This window comes from Callospermophilus lateralis, chromosome 15 (assembly GCF_048772815.1).
Source record: "Callospermophilus lateralis isolate mCalLat2 chromosome 15, mCalLat2.hap1, whole genome shotgun sequence".
Taxonomy (NCBI): Eukaryota; Metazoa; Chordata; class Mammalia; order Rodentia; family Sciuridae; genus Callospermophilus; species Callospermophilus lateralis.
Window position 1 is genome coordinate 93,252,075 of NC_135319.1, and position 17,577 is coordinate 93,269,651.

The 17,577-nt window shown below is 52.3% G+C and overlaps 1 protein-coding gene across 5 annotated transcripts in view; it reads left to right on the top strand.

The window, feature by feature from the left end:
• Positions 1-2,015: 2,015 nt before the first annotated feature.
• Positions 2,016-17,577, top strand: part of Inpp5a (inositol polyphosphate-5-phosphatase A) — a 176,052-nt gene continuing 160,490 nt past the window's right edge. For 4 of the 5 annotated variants that reach the window (XM_077105551.1, XM_077105550.1, XM_077105553.1 and 1 more), the window contains exon 1: positions 2,016-2,363. In XM_077105551.1, coding sequence (XP_076961666.1) covers positions 2,289-2,363 — 75 coding nt within the window. In that variant the 5' untranslated portion in view covers positions 2,016-2,288. Of the gene's footprint in view, positions 2,364-3,739; positions 3,765-17,577 lie in introns of those variants that run through there. The other variant, XM_077105554.1, reaches the window with a different exon arrangement.

Consider the following 17,577-nt stretch of genomic DNA (forward strand, 5'->3'; position numbering starts at 1 on the left):
GCGGTAACAGGAGGACTGTGAGGGTGCTGAGTCTTGAGTAAGTGTTTGGAAGGAGAGGAGGTTGCCCCTTCAAAGAGGGCTGGCTAGAGAAGGAAGGAGGACCAGAAAGGCTGGATATGCTACCCCAACTTGGCCAGGGTGTGCTGGGTTTCGTGGGAGAAGATGGCTGAAGGGGAACAGGAAGGTGATACCACCTCTTGTAAACAAGGCCCGGACCTCAGCAATGCCCTTACATTTGTAAGGTTCCTGACTTGTGAGACAAATCTGCTCCCTGTGTACTTCCAGGACTTAGTGTGCAATGAATGAGGGGGTAGAGAGCACAGGAGCTCTCTTATGTCTCCTTTTAAAAGGACTCTGTCCTTTTGGATCAGGTACCACTCTTAGAATCTCATTTAATGGCTATTATCTTTAGATAGGCTCTATCTCCTAACATATTCACATCCAGGGGCTAGGGCTTAAATGCATGAATTTGGGGAGTATGTTATTCAGTCCGAGGCAGTTACATACTGAACAAAGTGAACACCTATCAGTCAAATGGATCTTAGTGGAATCAGGTTGGTGGTCAGTGTAAGCAGAAATCTTGGATTTAGTATCTCAAAGCAGTGATGCCTACTGCTCTCTGGCCTGCCACCTACCAGTTTGTGGCTCACCAACCTGCCCAGCCATCACCCTCACCCCTACAGGTGCTGTTTTTTTTTTTTTTTTTAATAGAACATAATGAGCATGATATACCATTGGACACTACTATGCTCTCAGCAGTTGAGGGCTGGCCTCCTTGGAGTCAGAGGGGTAAAGCTGTGTGTGTGTGTGTGGGGGGTGTGGGTGGGCGCACGCGCGCCTGCGCCTTGTCTTTTCTCGGTGGGCATCCTCCACCCCCACATCTGCGTGCGAAAAATTCTGGAGTGACCTTATCCAGCATGGTGACGCTGAGCACGGCCCTGACACACGGCTGTGCGCCTGGAGCTGGGCTCCCAGTATCAGATACCCATTTTAAAGTCCGGGTGTGAAAAAATATTAACATTGTTAAATACTGGATACACATTTTCAGGGTGGATCCGCCTCAGGCCTCAGTCTGGGCATGGCTCCCCGTCACCTCCAGCAGGAAGGTCTCTGCCCCAGCACCACCTTGTTGTTGCCTAGCCCCCTGAACTTGCCTGGTGATTAATTAAGACCCTGGCCCGGCTCTGCCACCCCATCCTGTCCAGAGAAGCAGACCCAGAGAGCTGTCTCCAGGTGCGGGATGTGGGCAGCAGCTGGCTGCTAACACACCTCTAACCCAGGGTTTGCCTCTTAAAAGAACTTTTCCTTTTAGTGTTTTCTTGGCTACAAATGCCTTCTATTTCTTTTAAGTAGTCAGCATCAGGAACTCGGTTGTCATATTAGGAAGTTGCAAAATCCCGTACACTTGCTCTGCGGGGAGGGGCTGGGGTGAGCGACTGGTCCCTGCAGACCCGACGCCGGGAGAACTGAGGCGCCTCCCCAACCCTCAGGGACGCGGCCTATTCCCGGCCTATTCATCTCCCCACGGGCCGGAACCATCGCTGAACAACAGCTCCACACTGCGCTGCAGGGTCAGGAGGAAGGGTCTCTGAGTTCCAGGGATCTTTTTGGAGCCACAAAGCTGTGCGCGGGCCGCTGGCTCCTAGAGAGAGAAGCCTCTTTAAAAGGAGGGGTCGGATTCGGGCTCTGACGTCTAAGAGTGCGGAGGCGGAGTCTGCGCGCAGCCGCGGTGAGGGGGGCGGGACGCGACTGGCTGAGGCCGAGCCGGCTAAACCCCCGCGCGGTCACGGAGAGGCTCCGCCCCTCCCCGCGCAGGCCCCGCCCCACCAACAGGCGCGGTCCCTGCGTAGACTCCCGGCCCCGCCCACCCCTGGCCCCGCCCCACCCCGGCTCCGCCCGGCCCCCACAGGCCTGGCTCAGGCAGGCAGATCCCTTAGCCTCAGCCCGCGCAGCCCCGCCCCGCGCAGGCCTTGCTCCGCCCCCCGGGGGGCGGGCCTTGCTGAGCCCGAGTCCGCGGCGGCGGCTGCGGGAACTTTCCCGGCGGGTCTAATGGCTGCGCGCGGGCCGCTGTGAGGCGCGGTGGCGAGCGGGCGCGGGGCCGCGGAGCAGTGAGGAGCGACGAGCGCGAGGCCGGAGCTCCGGCCAGGCCCGGCCCGACCCGCCGAGCCCGCGATGCGCCCGGGGACCGCCCCCCGGCGCAGCTGACGCCCCGCGGCCCCGCGGACCCCGGCCCGGCCCCGCAGGAAGCGGCGCCGCCGCCCAGCCCAGCGCCCGCGCCGCCCGGCACGATGGCGGGGAAGGCGGCTGCTCCGGGCACCGCGGTGCTGCTGGTCACGGCCAACGTGGGCTCGCTCTTCGACGACGTAAGTGCCGCGCCGTCGCCCTGGAGCGCGGCCCTGGCGCCCCGCCGCTGGCCGCGGCCCCGCGCCCGAGACCCTGCGCCCGGACCCGAGCCGAGAAACCCGCGGGCCCGCCCCCAGCTCGGCTCTGACCCGTGTCAGGGCCGCTAGCCCCTGGCCCTGATCTTGGAGCCCAGAACTCGAGGACCCAGCCAGTTCCCAGCCCCTGCCCCGATCCAGACTCCAGAAGCCTGGTCTGTGGGCACCGAACCCCCCACCTGGCTTGACCGTGGTCGTGCATTTGACGCCGGTGCTTGAGTTCCGATCCCTGATTCCCAGCCTGGCCTGCTCCCCAAGACCGTGGTCACTGAAACCATGAGTCTTGAGCCTGGATCCCTGGTTGCTGAACCCTGGCCTCAAACCTGCCTCTAGCACCCCCGCCCCCCCGCAACTCTGGCCTCCGAACCCTGAGACCTCACAACAAACCCTGGAAAAAATTCTGGAACTCCTGACTGAATCCTGACCCCCAAGCCACTGAATCCTGGCCCCCAAGCCCCTGAACCCCGGAGTCCCCAAACTCCATCCTCTGGCCCCTGTCCATCTGCCCCGTTCTCCCTGGGTGCTTGAGGTGTAAGGTACCCTCATTTCCCCTGGTAACTTGTGATCTCCTTGCTTATCGAATGAGGGGACTGTTGGAAGCTCTGGAGGACTTTATATCCCCTATTTATTTAGGAAAAGGTGCTGAGAAACTCATCAAGGGCAGAGTGGGATGCTGGCTACTAAGGCCTTTGCCACCCAGCCCCTCAACCAGTCCTCAGTCCCACCCAGGAACCCTAGAGCCTGCCTTGAAGGCAGAAGGCGGGTTAGGCCCAGGGTGCATTGGGAGCTCCCCAGAGCAGGCCCAGGCTGACCTAGTTCGTTATTTCAGCCATGGTGCCACCCCAGTGTTGGTACTTAAACTGCCAACCCAAATAAAGCAGAATGCGGCTCCAAGTGGCATGCTTGTTTAAGAAGAAAGGGTAATGTCACAGATGGAGCTGTGGAGCCACGTCCTCCCTCCCTCCCTCCCTAGGTGAAGAGTTGGGGCTGTGCCAGGGTTGGGAGGTGTGTGCTGCAGATAGAAGCCTCATGTAGATTTCAGGGGATGTTCGTGTTTCTTTACTGGCAGCAAGTATGGTTGAGGAGTTTCATTAAGCTGAGTTCATGCACAGACTAGGTTTTTTTTGGGGGGGAGATTACTGGGTCTGAACCCAGGGGTACTCTACCACTAGGCTATATCTTCAGCCCTTTTTTCTTTTGAGGCAGGGTCTCACTAAGTTGCCGACGCTGGCCTTGAACACGGGATTCTCCTGCCTCAGCCTCCCAAGTAGCTGGTATTACAGGAAGGTGCCACAGTGCCAAGCTAGTAGTTTTTATTAATAAAAGGTGGGCACAATTTTTGTGTTTTGTAATTTAACTTCCAGGCATCTGTGTTATCCTTACCTGCTGGAGATGGACTATTTCCCTTTAGACTTTGTTGTAGACAACTTGTAGTTTCATATGTGATCCTTCTCTACTAGAGCCTGTATGGGTGTGTGCGTGTATATTTAGCATTCTATTCTAAGCTTTCCAGTAACATGTCACTGTAACATGGTTTTGTTCAGATGATTCAGATCCGTTAACTGTGGCTTCAAAGCTTCAGAAATGTCAGGAAAATTAAGCATGGTGGGGCATTTTAGTCTCAAAGGGAAAGAATTTTTCTGCGCAAACATTCTTTCCAGTAATCTTTTGATTCTGAGTTTTAGCATTCTTGTTGTATTTCAACTGTATACACATATTTCTCTGTGTAGGTATTAAAATGGGTAACTTAATTCACTTTTGTTTAGTGATATGCTCTCTCTGAATTTTTATTTTTTCTTAAAGTCTATATGGAATTTTGCATTATGTTTGCATTTGGAAGGAGCATTTGTTTTAGTAGATAGTACCGGGGTAACTCCATAAGGTGACTTAAGATTCAAGACCAAGTAGAACAACATCTGTCCGTTTCCTTCTCTCTTTTTTGGTACTGGCAATTGAACCCCAGGAAACTTTATCACTGAACTACATCCCCAGCCCTTTTATTTTGAGGCAGGGTCTTGTTAAGTTGACAAAGCTGGCTTCCAACTTGCGATCCTCCTGCCTTAGCTTCCTCTGTCTCTGGGATTACAGGCATGTGCCACCATGCCCAGCTCCTTTTCTTAATGTGTGGAGCTCTGTCCCTGTGCCCCTTTCCCCCCAGTGGCCTGGCAAAGCCTGGCTCACTAGCATTCTAGGGCTTCCCTCCTTGGCGGAGGCTTGGGTGATGGTGCTCATGAGATATAAGCCTGTGAAAGCAGTGGGTTCACTAGTGAAGGAGACTTTACTTTCTTGGCTTATACTCTGTTTCAGATCCTCGGACTCTTGCCTTCACTCAACATGTGCCCCTCCTGACAAACACCCCTCCCACAGTATTCAGCCTTGTTAAAAGCAAGCTCTTCTCTGTGCCTTATGCCTTAGCTGCTTCCAAGGGAGTCTGATTCTGGGGAGAAAGGTGTCCAGTTTGAAATAGACATGCTGACTGTGAGGACATTTTTCCTTTTATGCACAGTGTGCACAGTGATAGGAGGTTTGTTTCTGATTTTGGAATTTTGAAAGTCTCCCTTCTCCTCTCCATGTAGTGGCGACCCTCTTAAACACTGCATATGTAATTAATTAATTTATTTATTAGGTGCTGGGATTGAACCCAGGGCCTTGCTGTGCTGGGCACAAGCTCTACCGTCGAGCTCCCTGCTTGTGTATATAAATATTAATCATGGTTTTGTTCTTAACTCCCTGGAATCTCCAGAACATCTAGTTTCCTCTTCTCTTCTCATTGACACTCCTGGCATCCTCATGTCCAATAGGATGGTCAGGCTGCAGTTGCTGAGGGTCTTCAGGTTGTGTGGAGTCCTTTGACATTACAGACAGTGTGCCATAAATGCATTGCAAGACATCAGTCTTCAAACTTTTATTCCTTCCATTCTTAAAAATTACAAAGGACCCCAAGGACCCCAAGAGTTCTTGTTTGGGTAGGTTTTACCTACGAATATTCACTATCAGAAGTTGAAACAGAGAAAGAGGTAAACCCAGAAACACAGAGCACTTTAGCATTAGCTGGCACTTTAGCATGGCATGCTACATGCTCCCAGAGGCAACCTGTGCCTTTGGGCGGGATCAAGGAAAAGGAACTCATTCCATAGTGTTAGAAATGGTTTTGGCCTAGTCACCCTTTGAAAAGGTGTCCTCCTCCTGTGTGTTATGCTGTTGTCAAGGCCAGGTTGGTCCCTTGTGGCAAGTTCCTGGTCAGTCCTTCTTACTTGCTTGCTAGAAGCTCTAAGGCTTTGGGTCCTTCTGCAAGGAGTTTTTGCTTGGTAATGGCTTTACAGAGGTAGAATCCACATGCCACATACAATTCAGAGGTTTTAGTGCATTCACGAGTTGCATGACTATTGACAGTCAATGCTGAAACATTGTTAACTCAGATAGAAGCTGTACATTATCAGGTGCCTGCATCTCCCAGAAACCCCAGCCCCTGCCCACCAGTAGCCTCTTCCATCTCCATGGATCTTCCCCTTCTGGATTTTACATACATGGAATCACAATGTGAGGCCTTTGTGCCTGTCTGCTGTCACCCAGCAAGGTGTTCTCAGTTACCCTGTTGTGGCTGTGTCAGGGCTTCATTCCTCCTGTGGATGGATACTGTCCCATCACATGGACGTGCTGCATCTTGTCTACCATTTGGACTGGTTCCTCCTTTTGACTGTTGTGAACACTGCTGCTATGAGCATTGGTGTGCAGGTCCCTGTGGGTATATGTGTCGGCTCTGTGGGGCATGTGCCCTGTGGTGGAATTGCTGGGTCGCACAGTAACTGTGTTTAGCCTTCTGGGGGAGTCACGAGACTCTCCAAGTGGCTGCACCGTCTTTCATTCCCACCAGCAGGGTCTGGTTTTCCACATCCTCCCCAGTACTCGTTACTCTGTCCTTTTTCCCAAGACATTTTTCCTTTGCCTGGACACCCTCATTTGGTTCTCCTCACCCAGCTCTCAGCATGAGTGTGCTGGGGCCAGACTGGCTGCCTTTCCCTGGCCACACTTGCTTCCTGGGCCTCACCTAGGTTCCCTTTCTCTGCATTATGCGGAGAGCTGCAGCCGGGGAGAGTGAGGCTATGTGCAGCAGCCAGCCTGTGCAGAAGACCAGCACTTCTGAAGGGATTTGGGCTTGTCTGTCTCTGCTGTCTGTGAGCTGGTGCAGAGCATGGGGCTGCTGGAGGCCTAGCCTCTGCTTCAGGCTCCTGCTGCCCCAGGCCTGGTCCCCTGCCGGGGCCTGGCTGGAGGTGTCTCAGCGTTTTTGTTTTTGGCGTTGCTGTTTCTGCCCTGAGAGTGCAGTAGACTCTTCTGTGAGAATTATGGTCACTTTCCTGAGTCTACAAGACAGGGCTCTGCCTGTCTCCCAGGGTGGCAGGATCAAGTAAGACAGTCTCTAAGCCTTGTTGCAATCACTGGTGCTACTCTCCTGACACAGGGAATAATTTCTGAATCACCTTTGACTGGCATCTTAGGTGCCTTCAATGTTGTTTGGGATTTCTAAGTAAATGTGGCAGTCACCTGCTTCTGTACTGCTCATGCCCCCTCCAACCTGCCCAATGTCTGGGAACTCAGACCATGCTCTGTGTGGTCACTGACCAGCTTTGAGCACAGCTGTGTTCCCTGGTCAACTACCACCCTCTCTGTCCTGTTTCCACCCTTCTAGATATGTGGAGGGGTCGGGGCACCTGGGGTGTTTGAAATACCAAGTGTTTCCAGGGTGGAACTGCTGGATGGCCCTGTGAGAATAGTAACGTGGGAGCACGTGTGCCCATGCTGTCCACCTAGAGTCCCCAAGAAGTCTCAGTTTGCAGGGTGTCACTAAGAAGTACCTTCCATATGGGGGCTTAGGGCCTCCTCTCACAGCAGATGTAGCACAGGAGGAGCTGTGCTGCTCCTAGGGTGGCCTCTACTTGGTTTCAGGACAGGAGGCCTGTGGTGGGGTGTTTCTATGGATTTGCTTGGGCTGATTCAGAACTTGCAGAAACCTCACACCCAGACCTACCTCCCGATGAAGTTAGGGAGTGAAGTTAGGGAGGGCCCTGTCTCTGCTGGAGGGAAGGCCCTTGGAAGGCCTTAACTGGATGGAAGAGGTGGGGAAAGGAGGGGAGAGGGAGCAGGTTGCCCTGAGCCCAGGGAGAAAGGAAGTTCCCCAGTTGGAAGGTGACTTCTGTCCAGGAATGACCTGAATTGCATGGTGTTCACCCTGCTGTCCACAGTTGTCTGAGGATAGCCCCTGCCTAGCCCCTGCCTAGGCTGGCGAGTCCTTCTGATGTGCACATACTACGTCAAACAGAAGGAGAAGGCAGGCCTGCCCCGTTGGCCAGCACAGGAGGGACTAGTCCTACTCTCTGTTGCTCACTTTAGTTAATTGGAATACCTGGGCATCTCCTGCACATACAGACTCTCTAGAGGCCTGTCAAGCAAGGAGTTTAGAGGCAGGAGGCTGATGCTCACTGTGGCCAGGCCTGGCCTTCCAAGTGGTTACCTCTGAGAGTGCGGGGGAAAAAACTCTGATGTGTGGGCTCCCCCTCTAGGACTCTTCTTTCCTGAGAATAGATTATGCTTGGGGCGTGCATTGGAATCTAGGAAACGTCCAGAGCTGAGCTCTTCAGGGAGGGCAGTGCTGAGCTGGCCCACCCTAATCTGACCTTGAGCCCCTTGAAGCTCAGGACCCTCATAAAAACTCCCTGGTGTGAGAAAGCTTTCTGGGCTCAATGCTGTGTGTGAACAAGCATCCAGTATGTGAGCCCAATATCAGGTCACTTGGCTCCTCCAGGAGAATAGAACATTAGTCCAGCAGTGGAAGTCGTGCAGTAATTCACATAAACTAGGGTTGGAGGATGGTGGTCACCATGTTCTGCTGCATCCCTGCAAGCTCTTGGAGGGGGCTTCTAACTCTTGGTCCTTGGCTCATAGTTTTCGACATCATGGGTCTGTTTTGTGAGCTTCTCTTGGGACCTATGGCTCTCATCTTTGAGGGTCTTAAGTCTTTTGTTTGTTCTCTGAGGGTGAGAGCTTCTGTGGTGCCCACATTGCTCCCAGTTTGAGTTTTAATTGTAGAGGAGATTTGGAGAGTGGACATGGCACTAGAGAAGTGTCCACTTGGATGTAGGGGTGTGTGATGCTGTCCTGCTGGTGGGCTATCTGTAGGATTCTTGGTGTCTTTGTCACATGAGGATGTTATCTTGATGACATGAAATTGGTCCTGGGCCCCTGTCAGGGGCTTTGGGTAGACTGGACTTGGTGCTTGACAGAAGGGCTTCCTGGCCAGTGAGGTGCTCTGAGTGTGGGGACAGCACACTGGAACCCTCCAGGCTTAGATTACCTCTGGCTTTCTTTCCCTTCAGTAGATAGCATGTCTGCCCCACTTATGGGCCATCATGACCTCGATTGTCTTCTGGTCCTTCTCTTTGACAAGGGCTTAAGATCCCTTTTTGGAGCTGCCGAGTCTGTGGGCCACTATCACTATCTTAGAGGTGGGTGGGTGTTGAGCAGAACTGCCCTGTGTCTTGGGACTGCTTGTCCACTGCCTTCCTTGACATCCCTCACACCTTACCCAGCCTCTGAACTGCCCCCGTCCCTCCATCATCCAGACTCCAGTCTCCATGCAGAATCTGCCCTCTCTTCTGCACCCAACTCCAGTTTCTATGCTTGAGGTATTCCTCAAGAGCTCCCCCGTCCTCTTACTTCCATGTAGGGAGCTTATCTGTAGGCTCCTCTGGGGTAGCAGCCTCATCTTTGCTCTATCCCTGGGGTGCTGAGCAACACACTTGGGCTGCCTGGGTGGCTGGCCACCCGCTCAGTGAGCCTGAGCACACCTGCCTGTGGCTAACGGTTACCAGCCTTGCTGTGTGGCCTGGTGCTGCTCCTAGGGGAGCCTCATCTGCTGGGCTCAGCTGTTTTGTGCCTTCTGCCTGCTGCAGCACCCAGGCTCTCGGGATGCTTGCTACCTGCATTGTAGTCACCCAGCTCACCTTTCAGATCGCTCTTTCCCCTCCCAAGCACCTGTTGCTTGAGCAAGATGTGATTTTCCAAATCTGTGTGCCTCTGTATCAAGATTATTTCTTGGAACTCTTTTTTTTTGTACTTTACTTTTTAAAATTTATTTTTATGTGGTGCTGAGGATCAAACCTAATGCCTAACACGTGCTAGACAGATGCTGTGCCACTGTGCCACGATCCCAGCCCCCCTTGGACTCTTGCCCCTTATTAGTCCAGTAAAGTTGACTCCTCTTTCCAGGACTGACTTGGGCCTGACTTTGGGTCACAAGTGCGTTGTTCTCCTGTCCTCCCACCCTGGGCCATGATCTGCTGTGTCATGTTTGCTTCGTGTTGATAGTGATAATGTTCATTATGTTTTGTTGTATCCACATGGGCTGGCCACTGACCCTAGCATCTGGGATGGGCCAGAGTGTCCTGCTTTGACATTCTACTCTAGTGAGTTAGGGCGGGAATGGAGAGGATTGGGGGGCTTCCTGCCCCCTCTGTCAGGATAAAGTGGAGACTGGGGAGGGTCATATAAATGGGCCAGACAACAAAGGCAGGCTGCCCTCAAGTGGACCTTGCTGGGCATGTTGATGTTGGCTCTCCTTGCACTTTGTGGGCAGCTGGGGACTCTTGGTGTCAGTGGAAATTCTTTGGTTCCTAGGGTCTAGTGAATTTTTTCCTTTCCACTTTGAACAGTTCCATTGAGGTACAGCTTAAAGATCAATTAGTTTATCCAGCATAGCCAAACTATTAAATGATTCCTAGAATTTTGCAGAAGTTTGTAGTTGTACAGCCATCAGCCCTTGATGCAGATTTGCAGCATTTCCACCTAACCCTTTATGGCAGGCAGTCTCTCCTGCTTCCACCAGGCCAACTCCTGCTTTGCTTTCTCTTGTAGAATTTTGCCTTTACTGAGGATTTTGTGTCATGGGATTGTACGGTATGGAATTCTTGTGTGTCTGCCTTTTTTCACTGAGCAGAATACAATGTTGCTGAGGTCCATCTGTGTGTTCTTGTGTATTTGGGGAATTTGTCATGGTTCATGGCTGTGTGGATGCACCGTATATCTGCCCTCTGGTTGACGGGTGTTGGGGCTGCTGTTGGTACACTGAGCAAGTTGGACATGGGTGCATGTATGCTGCTCTTGGGCTGATTAAGTGGTCAACTAATGGCTGTTTTCTTCTGGATCCTGCCCAGTGTATTTGCAGCAGCTACAACCATTTTGCACCCCTGCAGCAGCATGCAGGGCTCAGCTCCTCTGTTATGCCAGTGCTGGGTGGTATCTGAGGATAAGGGTATGGTGCATTTCCTTGTGATGGCCTTTTTTTTTTTTTGGTACTGGGGATTAAACCCAGGAGCATTTTGCTACTGAGCTATGCTCCCAGCCTTTTGTATTTCAGGACAGAATCTTGCTGAGTTGCTTAGGGCCTTTGCTAAGTTGCTGAGGTTGGCCTCAAACTTGTGATCCTCCTTCGTCAGTCTCTTGAGTCACTGGATGACAGGTGTGTGTCACCATGTTTAGCCCCCTATGGTTTTAATGTGTATTTCTGGCCTCTATTCTTAAACCATGAACTTTCCACAAGTTGGTTCTTTTGCCCTATTGGTAATAGATTTTGAAAAACAGAGGACTGAGTTAATGGGGGAGGACCCTTGGCTTTGCCTTCCTGGTCATCCCTCTGAGAAGGGGCACAGGTTTGACCCCCCTTCCCCAGGCCTGTTTGCCTGGACACATGGGCAGGTATGATAAGTCACAACATTTGGCAAGCTTAGTGAAGGTAAAGCAGGAGCAAGGACATGTATGAGTCCTGAAGCTCTACCACGGGAGAAGCAGGCTAAGCTGTGAACACAGTGGAGCACAGTGCATCAGCCTCACCAGGGCATGCAGGGTCAGCTGGGGCTGATCACATGCACCACGGGTCAGTTTTGTGCCATTGGTATTGGTGGGGGAAGCACAGAGAGTACTCAGGCGCCAGTTTCCCATTCTGTGGCCTGTGGGTACTGGGCACTGCCACTGTTGAGGGTGTACCCATGTTAACTTGAGTCTTCTAGCCTCTGAGGGGAGTTCGTTGTGGCCCCTTCCAGGGCACTATCTCTGGCTGTTGGCCTGGTGTCTCTGTCCTTTCCTTATTACCTGCTCTCCTGGGTGTCTGGGTGGGTGTCTTTGTAGATTCAAGTGTGAGTCCTGGAAGCACTTGTGACTGTGGCTCTGTGAATACATTTCCAGCTCCTCTCTGATGAATACCCATGGTGTATATATGGATACCCAGGTGGGTGCACTGATGCCCAGGCTGGGGATTTCCGGACCAGGAGCTGTGTTTCTTTAGGTTGCATGGGAAGAGCTAGGCTTGGTGGGGAGGTTCAGGCATCCTTGTTAGTTAGGCAGCTGTTCTGTTCTGTTCTGTTCTGGATCCATGGCCTCAGCATCACTGGGGGGGGGGTATTAGTTGCAGCTGGGGGCATCTGGTCACCATGGTATTGGAGACCTGAATTTGGTACTGTTTCTCCATGGAGGGAAGCATTTGACCATCTCCCTGGCTTGTGTGCTTCCATTGTTTCTGTTGGACAGTATTACAGTATTACAGGCTGTTTCCTCCAGCCTGATTGTTGTCTCTTCACCCACCTTGCTGACCCCCATGGTCATTGGCCATCAGGGAGAGCTTTGGGTTTGTGACTCTTCATGCTTGGGCCAGCACATGGTTGGATGAGGGCTGGCCATGTGCTTGGGAACCCTCAACCCTCTTGAAAAGGGCTGCCCTGGGTCCATTTAGTCCAGTGAGGGCTGGCCATGTGCTTGGGAACCCTCAACCCTCTAGGAAAGGGCTGCTCTGGGTCCATTTGGTCCAGTGACTTATCAGCCACCTGCTCTACCTAGAAGGAGCCTGGTGGGTCTGTACTCCCAGCCCTGATTACCTCCCTTACCTACCTTTTGACTTTGGTTGACTGACAGTTAACCCCTGCTGGCTGTCCAGGTATGAGGATGGAGAGTGGGGATGGGGTAGCTTCCTTGAGTGCTGGCCTTGGACCACCTGGGTGACCTGCATGTGTAGAGCTTTCCATGAAGCCTCTTTCTGCAGCACCTGGGAGCCTGTGCTGTAGGGAAAGGCTCACCTGTCCTTGGTTGCCAATGATTCCTCTGGGATTTCTTGGGGTCCTGTATGCATTTAAGGTTATAAGGCTTGGGTAGGGTGCTTCAGTGGGCACTTGCTTTGTCTGTTTAAGCAGGTGTCTGGTGCAAGGCACACACATTGCTTTGTGTAATTTGGGGTCATTTGGGGTCAATTTCCACTGAGCTTGTTCTATTAAGGATGACATCTGCATGAGTAGCGGGCAGATTTGTGGGAATATGCTTTTCTTTCTTTCCTCCTTTGTCACTGTCAGGGTTTTTGAGATCATCATGATTTCCTGTTTTGCTGTAACGACCTGGTGGCCCTTGCTGCTGCAGTCAGGCGTGCATACTGTGTACACCACTGAGGTGGGAGGCAGAGGGCTGGGCCATTTGTGCAGGAACTGGGGTGCGGGACACTGTGGTGCGTGCCTGTTATCCCAGCTGTGTGGGAGGCTAAGGCAGGATGGCAAGTTTGAGGCCAGCCTTGGCAACTTAGCGAGACCCTGTCAAAATAAAAAGTTCTGGAAAGTAGCTCAGTGGTAAAGTGCTCCTGGTTTCAATCCCTAGTACCACACACACATGCACAAAAAGTGACACCCTTGTGACAAGATGGGGCTTCTGAGATCTTCACCAGGGCCAGTTCTAATCCAAATACATGGCCCCAGCAGGGACACCTGGTGCCAGAATTGTGGGCTCCCCTTGGTCCAGGCCAAGGGGCTCCAGTTTCATGTGGTTCTGCTGAATTGCAGGGCAGGGTGGGGCCTGGGCCCAGGAGGCTTATGAGTGGGGACTGTGTTTGCCACTGGACTCGTCGTTTTGTTCACTGTAAGGTTTTTTGTGAGCCTGACCTTGGCCCAGAGATTGGAGCCAGGTGGGGGCTCCCACCTATGCCTGCTGGGCTATGGCTCCCTGGAGGTTTCTCTGTGTCTGTTAGGCACAGCAGAGGGGAAGCAGCCCAGGAAGGCTTCCCTCCCCTAGGCTCTCCTTAACTTCTTGGGCTGGGGATGACCCACCTTTTGCCTCTGCTGCCAGTTCTTGTCCAGGGCAGGGTATCTGAGTATGGTGCTTAGGGAGTGGTGAGTTCCAGCAGAGGAAGGATGAAGCCAGGAGCAGAATGGGGCACCAGGGCAGAGGCAGAGGGGAAGGTTGTGGGTTGAGGTGGGGAGAATGGGAGGGGACCTGGGTGAGTGAGCTGGGGGGCGCTGCTGGTAGTGGGCCAGTGCCTTGTTCCACTGGATGTTGTTGGAGTGTTTTATATGTCAACCCTGCCTTCCTCACAACCCTGGGGGTTGCCATCTCCTCCACCAGCTAATCTGCCCTCCAAGCAGCCAGCTCACGGCTCTGGCCCCACTCTCGCTGCCTTGGCCTTGGAGCACAAGCAAGAACGTGGAGATCTGCTCGTGCCTCAAGAATGACTTCAGAGAGAGATGCTCTGGCTGTGGATACTACAGATGGCTGCTGGGGCATATGGTTGGGACTGGAGGATTAGAACTGACTGGAGAGCCAGGGAAGGGTGGCCTCTGAGACATTGCAATGCAGGAACAGAGCAGGCAGCAGGAGCCTTATGGCCAGGGAGCAGCAGGAATGGGTGCTGTGGGCAGAGGGGTGGCATATGCTGCCAGTACTTGTGCTCCATTCCTTAACAGCATGGGGAGCAAGGCTGTTGACCTGTGTCTGTGATCAGAGGAGGATGCGGTGAAGTGTGGGTATCATGGCCACTCCTGCTCTAGTTGTCCCCCAGGCAGAGCCTCAAGTCCAGCCAGCCCTGATCTGCAGGCAGCTGGGCCCCAAGCTGCCTATGTTCTGTTTCTTGTAACTACTGATAAGTGGCTCATGTGGAAGGGGAAGAGGGGTTGAGTAGGGGAGATGAGGAATTTCTGGTATATTGGGGTGTCCCCAGACTGAGTAGGACTCTCAGGGGTTGGGTCATCATGGCGTACTCCTGAGAACAGACTCAACGCTGACACTTGATCTTTCCATTTTATTCTTTTGATAAGTTCTTCTCAGGGAGAGAGTTCAAATGTTCCCTAACATTAGGAGAAATGGTTATCTGTGAGCTTCGGCTACCTTGATAGCTGGTTGGTCAGCACAGGCTATAGAGGGGTTTCAGTGTCTTGCAGAAGGTTTTGCATTAGGAGTCTGCATTACTGATAAAAACAAACTTTCAGTATTTTGTAGACTACTCAACAACGTACCTCCTGGAATGTAGCTTGATCTGGAGGCGTAATGCTTTTTCTTGGAGAAAGTCTAGTTTCTATGTTTGGTAGGACCCAGCTAGGTCTGCTGAGCCCTGAAGCTTGTGGGCGGCCAGGATCCTGAACTACCTTTGCCTAGGTGTCTCCATAGCCTGGCGGCTCCTTCTTAGGATGGGGAAGGAAGGACCCTAGACAGCCCATCTCGTGCCCTGTGTGAAGTTTTTATGTAGGTAGGTCACTGTCAACAGCATGCTTGCGTCCTCCTTTGAGAACTGTGAGACTCGTCCTGCCACATGGACACACTGGAATGGAAGGTGTTTGTGGGCTCCATGGACAGTAGGAGGGTATCTGTCTCTGGATGTACCCTGTGTTGATGCAGCAAGCTCTTGGGCTCTGTGGTCTGTTGGAGCTGGTGTGGGCTGCTGCCTGGCAGAAGTTTTGCACACAGGCACACATCACACACTCCCTCTGGGCTGGGGGAGAGGGCCTCATATTTCACGTTTGACCCCTCTTGATACTTAAAAAGTGGCTGGTCAGTGTCTAAGATGCACCTATTGGACTTTATATACAACCAGAGATATGAAAAATTGTACTCTATATGTGTAACAAGAATTGTAATGCATTCCACTGTCATTTATTTTTTAAAAATCAATAAAATAAAAAAATAATAAAAAGATAAACCTATTGGAATCTAACGCTCATTTCTTGATTACTTGTAGATAGAGTATCATTGTGAGATTTTCTCCTCATTTTTGGATTTTAATGTTGGAATTATGTGGCCCTTTTGAGTCTTGCATCTAAGTTACTGGTGTTGCTTTATGGAGTAGGTGGTGATAGGTTTGTAGGACAGATGCTCTTCCTGTCAGTCATTTGTGACGCCTCTTTTTATTCTGTGCAGTTTCTCAGGTGTGTCGAGAGGCCTGTGGGTATGGAACCCTTTTCTGACATTGTTCTTCCTGTGTCTCATGTTGTGCTCACCATTTTTTGTGGCTCCCTTGTGTTTTTTTCTTTTGTATACCACATCTGTTAGGAAGATGCCACATGGACATTTAGTCCGTCTCCTCTAAAGGTGGCCTGATGGCCTATATCACTAGCAGTGGTTTCTTCTCACACCTCTTGTGTTGGAATCAAAACTGTACCGTTTGATGTCTCTCACGTGTGGGGTCTGCCTGCCTTGCTGGCCGGGATCACTCTCAGGTGGCTTGTGATGGAGTGTGTGTCTCTTGCTCATGAGGTGGCACATCCGTGTGCCTGCAGTTGGGCAGACTTGGGGAGGTGGTGCTCTGGAGCACATGGTGCTCCTTGCTAAACGCGGGCAGCCAGCGTGGCCTGTCCTTAGGAGCCCTGGTGCTGTGGAGCGGAGGGTTCCTCTTTACTGAACAACATTGGGTTGTGTTCTCTGAATGCCTGAATTCATTCTTTTTTTCTTTTATGTGCTGGGATTGAACCTAGAACCTTGTACAGGCTAGGCAGGTGCTCTGTTGCTGAGCCACACCCTCAGGGACTCCTTTTTTTTTTGAGGGAGAGGCCTCTGCACCAAAGTCAGAAGGAAGGCATTTGGCTTTGTAGACCAGCTATTTGTCTTCTGTAGATTTTTTCCTTTGCCTCTTTTCTGAGTTGATGTATAACTGCTGAGAGGAGAGGTTCCTTGAGTTTTTACCTCATCCTTGGTGCCTGTGGGCCTGGTGGCCACAGGTTGTGAGGTCATTTTGGTGGTCAGACTACACTAAGGTTGGAAGGGAACCTGGAGTAGGTCTTGGTGGTGGGCTAGGTCTGCCTGGCGTACTTGCCAGGAGTCCTCCGTGCGATGCGTTGTGACGGGCTCGGGGTCTCAGCCCCAGGTGTGCTTTTCATTCTGGGTGTGTGTCTGGAGTGTGGGAGTGCTACCCATAGAGGGAAGAAACACCGAGCCCCATAGATTTTGGAAGGCCACCTCCTCCCTAGAGTCACTGCTCCTGGCTGTCTCTTGCTTGGAGAGTTCTAGTCCCTGTCCTCCAGGAGACCTAGGAGCCTGGCTGTGATTATTGTCACTTTTGGAAGTGAGCAAATTTTCTTTCATAATGAATTAAAAATTTAAATGTCGATTGAGCATGAATGCATGACCAAGACTTCTTAGCTTAGAGGAAAAGCAACCTGGTTGCCAGGTGTGAAATTTGGGCAGGGCAGCCAGGAGAATCTGGAGGTGTCAGGTGGGGAAGGGATGCTCTGTGTCCCTGGGTTGCTTTTCTGCATCCTTGAATGTGACTGGGGTGCCAGGGCCCATGGCAGAGCCAGCGCCTTCTTGAGGCTACTGTGAGTGCTCTGGTTCCATGTGCTAAGCACGCTTGGGCGAACTCACTGACACGAGGCTCTCCCTGGAGGCCACTGGCACCAGGGCTAATTCGGGCTGATTCTTCCTAACTGTCAGCCCTCCGGTCCTTAGGCCCTCAGGACCTGGATGGCAAAGTTGGTATTTCCGCCCCTTGAAGGCTTGGGCTCATCAGGCTTCTTTTTTGCATGGGACTCTCTCTGGAGGCCGAGGGGTGGTGTGTGTTTGAAGCCACTTGTTCCTTTGCCCTCACATCTCCTGCATGGGTTGGCAGGGTGGGGTTGCAGAAGCTCCAGTGTGGGCAGTACCACAGGAGGAGCCCTCCTTTCTCTTCCCCAAGTTGGAGCAAACGCTGCATTGGGGAGAAGGGAAGTGACATGTGGTCTGTGCTGTTTGTCGAGTCACAGGCTTTGTGGCTGTTCATGTGCAGTCCTAGCCTAGACTCCTTGGAGTCAAGGGGGACCAGGAGATTCAGCGGGGTCTGGAGCTGGATGTTCTGAGGCTCCCCTCCTAGGCAACT